The 16,846-nt window shown below is 34.8% G+C and overlaps 1 protein-coding gene across 1 annotated transcript in view; it reads right to left on the reverse strand.

The window, feature by feature from the left end:
* LOC107193958 (neuronal acetylcholine receptor subunit alpha-7-like) overlaps window positions 1-16,846 on the reverse strand; it is a 246,598-nt gene that overhangs the window by 168,631 nt on the left and 61,121 nt on the right. The window contains exon 2 of the mRNA XM_015583497.1: window positions 1,267-1,409. Coding sequence (XP_015438983.1) covers window positions 1,267-1,409 — 143 coding nt within the window. The remainder of the gene's footprint in view (window positions 1-1,266; window positions 1,410-16,846) is intronic.

Raw genomic sequence — 16,846 nt, forward strand, 5'->3', positions numbered from 1 at the left:
TATGTTTTCAATTCCATAGTTTTGGTTTTTATAGTGTTCTATAAAAAACTGTATCGAAAGATAAAATGATTTTCTCTCTTTACAAAATTCCATATTTGATATTTCTTCTTTCAACGGGGTAGTTAAAGCGCTGTTTATTTCAATGACCAAATAAAAGTTTATAATCAGCATTTATTCAAAAATTTGTATAAAACTAGGCAGCAACTTCACTTATCTATCCATGACATTACAGTTTTATCAAGTTAGAAACTACGAGAGGTGGTTTACGCCACTTTAGAAAATTTCTATTTTGTAATACTTATTGTTAAACATACAATCAGAATCATCGACGCCATAAAATGGCCGCTTCTACACCATGCAATTAGTTCATAGGAAATTCTTATCTAACTACCATAATTTCGTTGGATAATTACTTCACAATAGTTTGCAAACCACATTACGCGTACACTAACTTGTTCTTTTAAATTATAAAATACAGCGACTAACAGATAGACTTGCAGAATTAAAAAATTGTAATTATTCGAAAAATATTGCCTTTCAAATTGATGATATTAAGTGAGATTTATTAGTTATCTATATACAATTTTCGATCAACCATAACTGATACTCTACTTCAAATATTTACTGCATAATCAAACAATTTTTAAAATACCATATTAGTCTATTAAAACAATCAGAAATTAGTTTTCAATGCGAGTATTAACTCTCAGAGACTACAATTCTCGAAAGGAATACTAAAGAATTTATACTATTTTTCAGAAAAATATTTTCATATTTTCTATTGTCTACTCGTATACGTAATTAATACAATTTTCCAGGCGAATATTTTTAATGTAAATATTTTCATATTTTCTATAGTCTACTCAACGTACTTAATATTCCAATGTTAGCACGACGTCTATACTTAATAATCTGGATACTTAATCCAACTCGAATGCTTCTGTGAGTCACCATACATGCATGGAAGTATATATACATATACGTATATATCACTTCCTCCAACTTAATAAACAACAAAACTTAGACTTACCATAATAAATAATAAATAGAAGACGCATGCAAATATCAATCAAAACACTACTCGAAAAGTGAAAGCAGCAAAAAGGACGTTCTGTCTATTGCCACTCGCTTAACTCGCACTTCGGATAATCGAGTACATTCTGTATGTCTCATCTGTACGGTGTGCGGTGTGCGTGTTACGTAGAGAGAAGGTCATTTATGCGTTCTTTACAGAGAAAGAGGTGGAAGTTGGTGGTCTGAACTTACAACGTCGATTATTTGCATTAGTGTAAGGCCGAAACTCAACACGAGGGGCTCGGACTCATTGCCCACGGGTCGCTCCAGCACGTTGTACGAATCCAGCAGGTCGTTTAGCAGCCGTTTCTCGTGTAAACCGCCATTTACCAGCCCTAACCAATTACCATTTTTGAGTCATTATTGCACAACCACTTTCAAGCACTCTAAACCACGGCCATCGTTACTGCGTTTTGCCTGTCTTTGCCATGGTCCACGCTTACGTATTCTGTCAAGGTCTCGCACTTTTTTCCTAGTTCAGTGTACCAAATTAACGATCATATTTCAAAAATTTCCGTACCAATGATATCAATTTAAAAAATCATATTAAAGTTAGTGGATTCTTTTGTTGTATCACTGATTCCTAACGAAGTAGTATATCCTCTTAATTGGGTATGTATGAGCTAAATTTTTGTACCTTGTATCGCGTACGTGGAACACGGAAACGTTGGCGTGGTTCAAAGTGTATATGTATGAGACTGTGATGCCTCGTTCAGTAAACATGTAGCGTATAGTATGGACAAATAGCCTGTTTTGGTTGCTCTCGGAGAATTATTTGTGTTATCCGATAAAAGCTTTGAAATGTATATGGCCAAAAGATTCTTTTTCTTGTCGCTTCAGCACTAAATACAAATAGTAAGAGTTATGAGATCAGTATAGGCAGTGAATGTTTACAAACAATTCGAGCAACCATACAGGAATGGACACTAGGGTGGTGCTTATCGAATGAAAACAAATTATTTTTTTTTTCTCAGGGCACACTAGTAATACGATATTTTCGTTATCTTTTTCAGTTATATATTAGGCATTGATACCAACCATTGATTTTTGTGTTTTTTTAAGAAGAAATGCAATTTTCTTTTTGACATTATTAATACATTTATTTAACATTCAAATATTATTACAAAAAAGTGTATGAGCCAATAACTTCTAAGAATAGTCAATTCACATTTATAGAAATTTATTTCGAAGATAATATCATTAGTCTAATAAAGTCGATTTCTTAATGTGAGGATATTTTTGTCGGAATTGCTGACTAATAGCACCAATACTGTTATAAGTATTTTATAAATCCGACTCTCAGTTTTATAGAGAGCCCGGTGTACGGATTCACAATTCGAAATATTAATAAACGGGTAGGAACGTTTAAGATATTATGAAATGTAACAAAATTTTAACCAGGCCCTTTTCTCAGCACAGAGAACAAAATGGTAGTGTGCCCAAGCATTATTTTAAAAGTTGAATTCTAAGCACCACCCTAATAGACACCTACATGAATCTTAATATAAATAGGTTAAAAATGAAATATTTAAAACTGATTTTGGTTACGATAAATCATTTAAATAAAAAAAGTATCGTCTATTGCTCAATGTTTCTAGTCGTATGAAGGAATGCCTGTGTATGTGAAAAATTAAAAATGATCTTGGTATTAGTTGTTGTAAATCTATTGTCGGTGACGGGCCCTCGTCCTGTCGATGTCGTATCGCCTCGTGTCGACGGTAAAAAACGAAGGGAAAGGAAAAATAACGACGACACAAATTTCTGTCCAATATCTTAGAGAACATTTATCTTCCTTCGATTTATCCCCGGTCTCTCTCTCCCCCTCCTTCCTCCTGTGTGTTCGGTCGCTTTTAGAAGTCACCCCACGGTAAAGTTCTGGACTACTTCTCTCGAATATACAACTCCATAATCTCTTCTTCTCCCTCCCCACCATCCCTTCCCATCCCACCTTTTCTGTTTGCAATCGCCAATTTTGTTGTTATATCTCTCGTTTCTCGTTGCTCACAGAATATTCGTCACGGTATCATGTTTCACGCGGGAACGTTCATATTCAAGAAGCATCCTCTCAGTTGTGACGTTATTATTTAACACGAACTTATAATGAAAACTTGTACAGGAAATATAAAACTAGTTCAGAAGAATATTAGTTAGGAAGTATATTAAAATATCTGGATGTTGTTTCCATTATTGTTCTTTTAATATACCTCTTTAGACACGCGTCGGAATTGTCAACAGAAGGTTTAGTCTTGTTGAAAGTAAAAGAAAGAATGAAAGAGAGAGAGATAAACAAGTAAACACCTGCGCCAGATTTTACTTGCGTATCGCTACACTTCGTTCTTGCTGTCAGCAAGACTGAGGCGTTAGTCAATTAAACCGTCGCAGGTCGCGGAATCGCGCGCAATGTTCTGTATAATCACATTAACAGTCTCAAGCAACTGAGTGAGCAATAAAGTGACAATACTGTATACATATACATATATATAAAGCATAAAAGCAAGTAGAAAATGAAGGAGCATAAGGTTACACATCTTAACGACGTACACTACACTGAGACGTCGAAAAATAGGTAAAGTTTGGAAATCTTTTTCATAGGTGATTACTAAATGAAAACTTTCAAGCTTTTACAAATGTAGCTTTCAGTTTTATTCTCCAACTCTACCTATTTTTACATGTCACTTAATGGCTTGTTTGCTTCTGGACTATTAATTGACTGTTAAATTGATATGAATAGAAGAAATACTCTATGAAAAAATCTGGCTTTAAATTATTTTATAAAAAAAGTAAATTCGCGAATGAATCAGTGCCATATGTATTACAATGATGCTACAAATATTTCTGTACATACAGCATACCCCCAACCTGCTAAGTATATTATGTGCCTAAACAAAATTCAGTTAAATTTTCGTTTATTTTAAAGTTTATGCTGTTCCAGCAGATCAACCGGATCGACGTTTACTTGTTTTCTTCAATAAATTACCGATAAAAAATACAAATTTATGCAAATGTCGGTAATCTCGTTGCAATGAGCGAAATGCTACATTCACAATAGACATAATAGCGCTGACGTTTCACGTGGCTGATGACGTCACAGGAACATACCTTCTTAAATGTATACGACCCTGCCTCCCGTGGCTATATACCTTTTGGTAGCAATTCCAATTACGAGAATTCCATAAGGGAAAATTTCGCTCGCTGATCCGCCGTCACATTTGGCACAAAGCGAACGATATCGTTAGCGTTCGTGTTTGCGATGCGGAACACCCCGGCATTCAGCTCGCCGCGGCATACGCGTACACATAGGGTGACGTTCCTCGATATAGAACAGTTGTATCGCGCCGTATCGCAATACAAACGGCAAAACCGAATTTTAAATGGTTCCGTGCCGTGCATCGTGACAGTTCAGCAATTCGTCGTGACATCGACGACAGTATTTGCCAAAAGTATTAGGCGTCCCATGAAATATGAATTTTTTTATAACATATTTTTTTTATCAGGTAGAAATTAAACAATTGTATTGTAAAAGAGATCATTTTCAATTAATTTTATCAATATTTTATTAAGCCACACTTTGTCCTAATTACTGACAATTACAAAGATCTCTTTCTGACTTTTATCTTGGGCTTTTAAAAAAAGAATGGTAATTATACAGGATAAGGGTGTCACCTCCGATTTCAATGACCTTGAAATATGTTGTAAAGGTCATCATTCTGGACAACTTTGTCCTATACATATAATAGTCGGTCATGAAAGTAAATATGAAATTCTAATTGTTAAACTTTCTCTCAGAACATTATTAGGATAAAATTATTTCGGTGAATATTAACGAAATAATAAGAAAATACACATTCCTCAACGAATTCGTTGATTTCAGCACTTTTAACGATGAAATACAGCAACGAAAATCTCAAAAGACCGGTATTAAGGATGAGATTTATGTATTTTACTCCTTTTATTAAAAGAAGCGTTTTCGCGTCGATAATTTCACCGTAGAATGAAGTCCGCTTTCAGTGAATGCGGCGTTCCGTTGAGTGAAACAATAGGGCGCAATCGACCCATTTTCATTAACACGATCATATTTCATAAGACGTATTTCACAAATGCTGCATTAGTAAACAGGAAACGACGGCCAGACAATTTTTTATTCCTGATCACGACCAGCGATGGCCATTGAATTTCTGTAAGCGTTTTATTTCGTTGGATCGACTACATTCATCCATCGATAATTCATTTTTACGTATTACAGTCGAGCCTCTCTCATCCGAATTAATAAGGATACATGTATTCGGATCATGGAATTCTCAAGTAACAGAACAATCACTTTTCTGTTACTAAATCCCATTTATTTAAAAAGACAACAAGAAAATTGACACTTTTTAAAAATATTTATGGATGCCTCATCTTTATGACTGTTAAATTATAGAAAATTTTCAACGTAAGTAATTGAGTAAAATTCGATCGAATACAAGAAAGTATACATCGTACGTAAGCACTACATACAGTAAATCGTCGATAAGTGTTCGAAGACTTCTCGGCACTGACGAGGAGAGGTCAATTTCCTTGAATGAGGTTTATCACAGTAATAGCGCATGTAATTCCGAAACCAATGATATTTCTTTCAGACGCATATTGATTAAGGTCAATGTCCTTATTTCTAATCATGTAAGAGTTCTGCTATCGCAGAAATTGATTTTTATTATTTATTTGTGCAGCAATCGGCAAAAGAATTTATTAGATATAAAATTTAAACCTCCCTTTATAATTAAATTTAAATAAAAGTATTTTTAAAAACATTTTAACTTCAAAATAGTTCATTTAATACGAAGTATGAAATGTCCCTATTCCTGCTCAACGAAAATGGAAGTGCCAAAACCAAACTTCAGCGAACAATATTAAAGATTAAGTAAACTAAATTTTATTTCTATTAAAATGCTGCCTGAACTAATTTAAATAACTCTTTGTATAACTAATTTATTATTTAACTTTTTACATTAAATAAAATATATACGTACTGTGCAGAAATCGGGACGTGATTAGAAATAGGGACATTGACCTTAGTTTATGAAATCTTTAACACGTTGACTGCCACAGTGAAAAAGTCCGTACGTAGCCAGACACACTTTATTTCGTTTTTTAAGTCATAAATTGTCGAAAAGATATGAGTTTAGTTAATAGAGACTGTAGGTCTTGTTTTAAATTATACTGCGATATTAATTTCATGCAAACATTTTATAACAGTGTTTAAATAATCCAGACACTTTTCAATGTACGTGTCACCCATATTTGGGTGACGTGGCAGTCAAAGTGTTAATGTTCAGTGGCGAAGAGCCTTCGAACACTCATCGAGGATTTACTGTACCTATGGATACCAAAAAGCCTGGCTCTACTGTATTACCTGTATTAAAAGCCTCCCAGACAAATAGATTGCCTTCTTTATACAGTAGAAAAGTTTCGCGTGAGGGATATCTATTTCCCAGGGCAGTTTTCTCGTCACGTTCCGTCATGCTTAAACGGTGTTTATGGGATCGATTAATGGAGAAGGTTGTACCCGTGTGAAAGCTTTGAAATTCATACTCGGTCGTACGCACACACTTCCAGATTTATGATCCCGTGGGAATGGAGACCCTTTATCTTGGAGTCGTTGGAAGGATCGAGCGAGGAAACTTTATAGACAAAGCGACAGGGGGTTGAACGAAGAAAGAAATCGCTGAGCTGTTTGCTCGATTTTACAATTCGTCATCGTGACGTGCTTGACGTCCGTTCTGCGGTTAATGTTTTCAATAGTTTTATCACGGGCTGTGAAAGTTCATTGACATTTCCGTTGCAAGGTATCAAAGATAAGGTACAATTCGAACGATTGAACCCTTTTGTTATATATGTTGAATACTCTCAATAAAGCAAAATGTTTGGTATTATTTCAAAACAAATGTATTATAGTGAAACAACCAGACAAGGAGGGTTATGTTGTAACGGACAGGTTATCGTCTAATCATTTCTCGCCGAAAGAATAACGGCGGTGTTTTTGCGCGCGCGTGTGCATTTTATGCAGCACCGTCCCCGAACTCCCGTGACGTTTTTGACACACTTCCTGGCACAGGATTCTTGTACTACGGAACGGACTTACGAGGATTTGAATTATGACGCCAACAGGGACGTAACATTCCATATTTCGCGTGAACATAAATAAAGATGAAGTTGGAAAGCTCTACGTTGCTCCAAATGTATCAGAAAAGAAACGGGTTCGCTGACGTTTCGGCTCCGGGCACGAGGATTTATTTTTCCCGCTACATGGACATTTGCTGTAAATTACCGACGCATTCGTTACGACTGAATACACGCCACTCTTTTGCCCGAAATACAATCGAAAGGAAATTCGTTGATTGATCATCTCTCGCTACGAACAATTTTAACACGAAAGTAACACAATTCAATATTTTCAAGTATTCTCATGATTTAGTCGTTATTCAAACTTTTATCCCGAAGCCGAGCCTCTGATCACCTTCTGTTTACTCTGTCTCGATTAATTTCAGAGAGGGATCCCCCCAATGATTAAAATAACGTCGTAGCTCGTGTTGCATTCATCAAAGAATCACTGTAGTTGTATTACTGAAAAGAAAATAAGAAATCGACATCTACCTCGCAAAGACCCTCTATTCAAAATATATTCCAAAATAACAGAAATCTAATAATAAAAAAAAACACTGTACCCAGAGCAACACAAATTTTCTGAACTATCTCATACTCTTTAAAAATAACACATTGAAATTGAAACATCATGTGTCCGCCTCTAAAACCGTACAGTATTTTGTTTCAGACACTTTTCTCCCCTCTGTGAAAGTGGACGACCCTATCGCGACAGCGACATCAAACGTTTGAACCCGTGTAAAAATCTAGATAAAACGCGATACTAACAATAGAAATGGAGATCGGCCCCCGAACGATTCCGCGATCCATCAGGATTTCCGTCCCTAAAGTGGGAAGATGTTTATCGGTTAATAGGTCTCGTCCCCATACAGTTCGATATCTGGTCGAATTATCGCGGCGGTTCGTCAGAATTGATGCCACCGCCAGCGCAATTACAGGGATGATAATTGGTCGGGTCCGTGGATTTCGTTTATGAAACCGCGGCCGCGATCGGACGACCGGCAAAATTACTCGGCTGGTGTATTATCGTTTTGTTGTCCATTAACCATGGCACGCGCGCGCAGCGAGCGGTCGGCAATGTTAATTGAGTCCAGAGCAAACGTTTTCGTGTCAGAAAGCGAACCCAGCCCCGACGGAACCGTTCATTCACGGCCGTTTAGCACGTGTTAACGAGGGAAGCTTGTCACGCGAGCTCACGCCGCGCCTCACCGTCGTCACGCAACGTCACGGAAGCCACGTCACGCGAGGCTGACTGGGCCACCCCTAATACCGTATTCACGGCGTCTGGATCTAGTTAATCGCGAATGTTACATCGTCCGTCGATCAACCGTTGTTTTTTCTTTTGTTCCTTGATAATACTAGACGGTGCTTGCAACTCTATCATTGACAGGTTGTGCGTGTCGTGGAAGGCATCGATGACCTATATTCCGGCTGCCAATGTATAGGGGTTAACCGGCGGTTGGCGATGTCGTAATTAATTAACCTTCGAACTGTGCACATTGTGACAGTGACACACATAACAGACATTGGATCAATTGTGACCTAATTAAATTTGTTAAGGGATCAGGGTTTTTCGGTTAATTTTATGTACTGATAGTCCGGAAGAATCCCTGATAACCAGTTGTATGCAAGTTTCAAGATAATTGTCAGCAAATAATGGCAAAGCCTGCTGACAAAATGGTAAAGCGAATTGGCAGCAATTTAGCAACAAGTCTTGCAACACCACCCAGATTAACTAACCTAGGTCAATTTATAACCTAGGGTATATTGCAAGACTTGATGCTAATCTGCTGCCAATCTCCGTGCAAGTTGTTGATGGCAGACCTTGCATCACACTTGTAGCCATGTTGAGTACGTAACATTACAATAAGCATTGGACAAAATTTTGCTTTGTAGGTTTGGCTCATTCAGTCTATTGTTTTGGAGGATGGTACTATGATTTTCTTAGTAATTTTGAAAGAGAAATATTCTGTTTCTGATTTCAACGCAACGAAATCGGTGAGAAAGTAAAAGTACTAAATAATGATTTACTTAAACTTTTTTTCATAACTTTTTTACAAACTAAAGGCTTGGAGGCTACCTCCAACTAAAATCTTCAGAACACTACTCAGGACTCAGAGTGATGACTGACATCATATCGAAAGATCATTGTAATCGGAGCTGGCTTCCTTATTGTAAATATTTACCAACAATTGATCTATCTGCGTTATTTTTTACTGCAAAACCGAGACTCGAGCACGATTTCTAATTACAGAGTTTTTGAGACAATGTCGCATTATATCCGTAGCAGTGAAATGTATTACTTGTTGGAAATGTTCTCCTTCGAAAAGATTTGCGCGACCGCAATTACGTTGAGAAATTGAAAAAAACGCTTGTTTCGAAAGCCGTCCGGCGTCGACGAGACCGCAAAGTGTTCTTCACACTTCCGGTAAAGTGATTACGCGACCGCAGAACTTGTTACCGGACACCGTCGCGGCGTGAAAATCGGCCCCCAAAGAAAGAGGTTGCTTCGGTCACTGGGCAACGTACTTCGTGGAATGTAAACTTAATCAAGGAACAGACCGAAGAACTTGATTGGCCTGTCCGACTAACTTCGAATCATTCCCCTCAGTCCTTATCAAACTCGAGTAATTCGATTCATGAATTTCATAACTGATTTGCATCGACAAATGGTATACAATGATCCTACGGATAATCTTCGAGTAAAAATTCCTTATTATTCTATCACAATGCTTCGTTTTATGTAACGATTAGACGCCTATTTCAATACATATAAGATTGTTGGACACAGAAGTGCGGTTTATTGAATTTTTCTGTTTCTACAATAGACATTTCATGAAATTTTTATCAAAGTAAATTATTAACAATGGTCACTGGTTGCATAATAAAATAAACTAGGCACATTGTTTTTTAAGAGACCGGATTGAAATGTGAAAATAATTTTTCTTATTTGTATGTAGACATTGGAATTCTAAGTCAGAATTTAAATTAAATTTAAATTTCTTTTAGTTTCTAATGAATATTAATCTTTAACAAGAAAGATTTGTTACTGAAAATGAAGGAAATGAAATAGTCTTTGATATTTATAATTGTGCTTCAAATGGTACCGAATGATAATAATTATTGTATAAATAAACTTGTGTAAATAACGACAACTTCACTTTTTTGGTAATATTGGACTGATTGTGTCTTATATTGTATTATTCTAATACGATCACTAATATTAGATATGATAGATTGTAGTTCTAACGTAATTAACAAAAGAACTGAAGGTTACTATAGTATAATAATTATCATTACAAGATACTGATATTTAAATAAGCAATAGAATAATAAACATATAACTAACATACACATAATTACATATTTCCTTAATATACATATGTGTAAGTCAGAATTTCAATACAGAATGAATCTGAAAATAAAGTCGAAAATTTATTTTTCGATAAATAACATTAAATAACTTCTTACAATACAATTGTCTAACATGTTCTAATTTTTGAACACATCCTACAACTTTTTTTGTCCTAACTCGGTTCTACGAGAGCACAGTTATGAAATATTGTTTACTTTTTACAGTCATTAAATAATTATTTACATTAAAATTTTCCTCGGTATAACCCAGACTTCATGAAAATTCAGTAACATTGTTAGCTACCCTCAATTTCATTGGGAATTAATAGTTTAAAACGTTATTGGATAATATTTCCATAGGAAACAATGCTTATAAATGTTATTACAGGCTAAGAGCAGCACAAATTAAATTGCTGTAGCAACGGATATACGAAACCCCTGTAGAGTAGCTAAATCGATTGCGATATTCACGTAATTAGAAGCACTTCGTAGTTCTTTTTCCACCTAATCTCCAACCTCGAATTCTCTACGGTGGTACACATTCAATTAACTGCGGATTACTTATCAGGCATAGCGAGCATCCATTAACAGCGATGTAAATTACAAAAGACGCCTAGAGACATTACACGAGTCCCGATTAAACGTGTTCCGACTAACAATCTGCTTCGTTTTTCTGCTAAAAGTATTTTCTCGAATTTTTCGGAATCCCATATTTCGGTATCTATTATGACGTATGATATATAACAGGTTACACTCTTTTCGATTAATTTTTATATAGATAGCTTCGTATACAGTGTTATAGGAATTTAAATAATATTTTTATATTTGTCAAATATCATCTTATAAAAATTAATTGGCAAATAAAAGATCTTCGGAAACTATTCTTCAACCTCTTTATGTATGAATAATTGATTTTAAATGGAGTAAGCAGATACACACTTACAAGAAATAGACATTTATTATAAATATATTTTTTATAACAAAATTTCCATTTACTTTATTTTCAATTAGTCTTCCACTTTACTAGAAAATCGTGTCTGAAATGTGGTCATCCTATTATTCGACAATTCCTTTATCCGACCACTTATGTCTTCCTATTAGTTCGCATACGGGAGGCTCTACTATAATATACAAATGTATTTTACATTACATATACATTTGTATGATTTGTATAAAGACTAAAATATTAAGATTATTTGCGAGGAATGTAAAACTTCAAAAATCACAACATCGAAAATAGTTTCCCCTCGCCACGAGTCGCAGCGAAATTCGAGTTCCTTGGAACAGATTCTGTAACAAGTAGCGAACAGATGTCCACGGGTTACCGTAAACCGGAGGAACGTAGTCTGACGTGACCGTGTTATCTTGAACACATCGACTGCCACACTGGCCGCAGGGGACCCCGAAGAATGTTTGCTAAGACATCACGTAGATCACTCGGAATCAGTAGGATATCTCGGACTTTTCTCGGCTACACGTCAACCCCAATGCTGCGATTCAGCATTGAAACCGGAAAACACTGCAACGTGGCGTATTTTATTTCGATTATTAGATTCCCTTTTTTTTTACTCCTCTGTTTTAACACATTTTCTTTACTGCTTCTAATAAAATTTCATAGAAACGACCGTTGAATAATGCCATTTCGAGAGAAAATCTCGTTCACTTTTATTGTATTTTTTTATTTCGTTACTAAAAATACAGTTTCGTTACATGAATTTTCCTACTGAGTTCTTTATTTTCTTTGAATTACGAACTTTAACTATCATTTATTGTTAATAATTATTGATTTATATCTTCAAATTCTATTTGAATAATTCTCAAAGAATAATTACTTGGATATCGTTGAATCCACGATACTGACACAATGTGTTCTGTTTGTTTTGTTTTATATTATAATGAAATCAGAAGTACCTACTTTAAACCAGTAGATTTTCATATCTAATAATAGAGCAGAATAACTCTTGTGGTTCGGAATTGCAACACTATACGTACAGTATGATTACAATGGTTTCTTGTTTCAATGAGAGAATCATTAAACCCATATTGCCCCTCAAGTTTGAGATTCAAATTATTCCTGTAATTTATCTAGAGTGTTCTAAACGATGTACCAAACACATTCTTTCCACTCGTCTTTCAATACTTTAATCTATTAGAATTGTTTTGGTAGCAATCTACTCGGGTTATTTATTTAAAAAAAATACTATGCTTTAAAGATTACACAATTAATATGATTCCTATTTAAATTTGTCATGGCATTAGATGAGTCCATACAGAATTGGTATAAATACTTAATATAATTATGAATATTTTATTTATCAGAAAACTGTTTTATATTACCAACAGAATATTGAAATGGTAAAGTATTAATTTGTTTAACATACATCAAATACCTTCGTCAATATACAAATTTATAAGTTCTCTACATTTTTATTTACAAAATACATAAAATTTTTTAATGAATTTCGTTTGGATGGAATTAAATTCCATTTATACCTCGAATAAGATTCTTGAAACTTTAAAATTACTTAATAAAGTCATTTTTAATACGACTAAACGGAATTTTCCGGGCACCTTACATTCTCGTAACTTTTCCTCTGACTTCTCTGCGTGTTTCTTGCGCTTTTAAGCCAGTAGAACGTGTTCAATTCTATGTGCATTTTATAATTTTTAATGGCACTTTTATCACGTTCCAAAACTGACGAGTATATTGCAATCTGTTCAGTGAATTATATCTCTTAATTTCGTTAGAAAATTTTATGACTATAATAAATTCACCATTTAAACGCTGGAAAATTTAGATTTTCGAGGTCTTTCTGTTTCCATGTTTAATATTATAATACTTATATGTGTGTGTATGTATAGTTTTTGTTGTTTACACACGATTACGGTACTAATAAAAACGTAATACTATTATAATTTCCCATTTGTCTCACATTTTGTGAGCTTATCGATTTATTATTATTATTAACAACCGAGATTGTGTTGTATTATTATATATTTAATCAATTTTAGTTCCATTTATAATTGCAATTGAATTTCATAATTTATTGTCATATACATAATAGAAAACTATACCAATGATTACCTACTTGATTTCAGATTTTATGTATTTATAGTATACACCGGTGTCTAAAATTTAGTATCAGAAGTTTAATAAAATTTAATTGAATCTTTATTTTACTTTTGTACCAGAAGTTTAAAAATGACGAGTTAGTACACTCTTATAACGACGGTTAAAATGTTACAACAATAAATTTTCGCAGATCTATCACAACTTTCCTCGCTACATATGTTTATCAGCATGGTGTAATAATTAATAATAACCTATAATGGTGTGACCTTCATGTGACCTTGAGTGCGAAAAATCCACAAATGTATGAGAGTAGATTTACGTAATAAAATAACTTCGATTGAGGGATTTGTGCAAAAATATATCGAAGTTGATGGGCATCACTTTGAGTATTTATTAAAATTAATTTTCTGCAAATCAAAGACAAGTGAGATACTAAAGGTGCTCAAGTTAGGTGGAACACCCTGTATGCACAAAGCATCACCAGACCTCATACAATTAGGAATTATATTTCGTTGACTACTATAGACCTTGTATTATAAAATACATGATTAAATCATATACTGCGTATGAATTTTGAAATAAAAGATACAAAAAGATACCGTTTTTACTCTCCTTACAAGTAACATCAGTTAAAATTAAGAATGCAGTGTCTGCTACATAATTCGTTTCTTCTCGCGATTAAGATTTATTTCACAGTGTCAGAGGGGAAGTTAATTATATTTTCCGGTGCGCAGTCTTTATTTTACAAGAATTCGAGCGTCCACGACGGGTAAAAAAATACGCAGAACGTGGTCGACGTACATTTTTCGTTTGTGCAGTGTAGTACGCATGCCTCGCGACATCTTCTTTAATAAACTGTAATAAAGGGGAACATTTTTCGCCGGGAAAGGGACATTTAATTTAAAGTGACATTTTCACCTCGCTCGGCTGGGGCAGTAAATGTGTGGCGCGGAAAAGTGAAGGAAACGAACGGCGTGCACCGTTTCATTAGAATTGATACGGTATTATTGACTCGAAAGCAGTGGCAGGAGAAGCAGAAGTGAAACAATACGGATAGTTTTTTAATTGGCAAAGCCGTTCAGGGAAATTTCTACGTGAATGGATCGTGGGAACGAACGAATCGATTAATATAATAATATAGAAGGTGTTTCTTAATATTGCAAATATTAGGTGTACCTACTAATAAATAATCCACTATATTTTGTCACATTCAACACTTAATTTCGAGCGAATCAGAAGCTTATGCAGTTTCAGTGAGATTTGCCCTGGTTACTCAATGTTCACCGCTATTTTCTAACACGCAAGGGGTGGAAATATAATTGAAATTTAAACTGTTTTAACAGTTTATTAAAAGAAAGAGCGGATTACTTATTGGTACACCTAATATTAAATACAAAAACAATACAAAACAATGAAGAATATGTAAAAAGCATTCAAGAGAGTTCATATATGTATACATGTGCCCCATTCGAGCTTGTTCTCCAGTTAATAGCCATTTTTGTGCTCCAATAATTCTTAAGGACAGACTGAGCTATGTAGTATAACTGATTCTGCTAACCTATTTCTCGTGACGGTTTAATTACGAGAATTAAATTGAAAGACGGGAATACAATAAGAATTTATGTTCTGTATTAGTAGTTCTATCAGGCGAAAAATTAACAGTAAATCTATATCATTGATCATTGAAGAATACTTTTATCAGACTCGGTAAATAATTTTTGAAAAGCAAAGAGAGATTTATCAATCTAGAAAAAAAGTGCAACTACTAGAATGCGTACATTAATTCAAGGTTGTATGACAACAGGCCATACGAGATACGGAAGAAGTATTTGAAAATGTACGTCGATTTATAATCCACAGATGAAAGTTTTGTATTGAAATGGAAGGTGGATATATGGGAAGTCTGCAGCAATAATGAAAAGAAATTTTTCTTTGAAAGGATTTATTTCAGGACCTATATTGATTAAACACTATTTACTCCTCTCGGTAAGTACTATAAACCCTAAAGTCTTAAACCGCGTTTTTTATCACCCTGTGCATTAAAAGCCCGTTTACACGCTGGAATAATAATTTGCACAAAGTAACTTGTGCATTCAACATTAACGCTCCTGGCAAATAATTACCATTACTTATTTTATTATTTAATTTGTAATAACTAACTGTAATTATAATTTATTCTTTATATATATATATATAAAATACACAAGTCAATATGCGCAAATTATTTGAACGGGTAAATAGGCCTTTAACTATTAATGTGAAAATAATCCACAGGTTACTGTAATAAACAAGAAAAATAAAAGTCAAATTTAGACTTGGGCTCCAATTGACCTAAACAGTAGCTAAGTAGTAAGCGATCAAATGTCAGTTTACTTGTAACCAGTACGTAAATGATAAATTACGACGTGACGTTGACGTAAAATGAGTGATTCGCGTTTTAAAAATAATTCGTCGAAGCTAAAGAAGTAAATATCCAATTTTCAAGTGAATTAAAGGTGACGAGAGGTCCGACGAACGGATTGCGTAATACAACGATCATAGTTCCGGGGGAATTATGGCTGCTCGATGAAAACCCCGTCGACTCGGTGAACCTTCGTCGAGTAATTAAATTTCTCAATGACTGAGGAGCCGGATATCGCGAAAAGGGTTTCCGCCGATTAGAATCGGAGACGTTCAGTTCATTCACCGACAGATTCTGTGCGGACCATGAACAAACTTTTCCCTTCGTTCGCGTCGTCGTCGCGAAATCGCGATGCAATTTCCGGAAGCCATTGGCTAAATCTACTCGACGCTTGTACAGGATTCGCAGCGAAGCAATTTTCGAGACGTTTACCATGCCGTTGGCTCACGGTTTGATGAAAAACAGTAAGATGAATGCAATACCACCTACAAGAGGAAAACGCAAATCTATTGAGTATATTAAGGGGCTATGCTAGTGTGACGGTTTCAGAAAATCGGATTTTTCTTTTTTGCATTTTGCAACAATTTTTTGAGGAAGAGGAAGGTGTTTTATATGTAAGCATGAAACATTTCTCTTTTTATGCTCTTGTACTTGAAATTTTGATTGCGTTTTTCTCACAGCTACTTTTTTTAATCGACGGCCGTGATAGCTTAAAAACTAATTGACCGATTTAGTTCAAACTTCGCATATCTGTTCATCAGATGTGTCATTCTACTCCGTACTACGAGTTTTTCGATATATTA

Source organism: Dufourea novaeangliae, unplaced genomic scaffold, assembly GCF_001272555.1.
Source record: "Dufourea novaeangliae isolate 0120121106 unplaced genomic scaffold, ASM127255v1 scaffold21, whole genome shotgun sequence".
NCBI lineage: Eukaryota > Metazoa > Arthropoda > Insecta > Hymenoptera > Halictidae > Dufourea > Dufourea novaeangliae.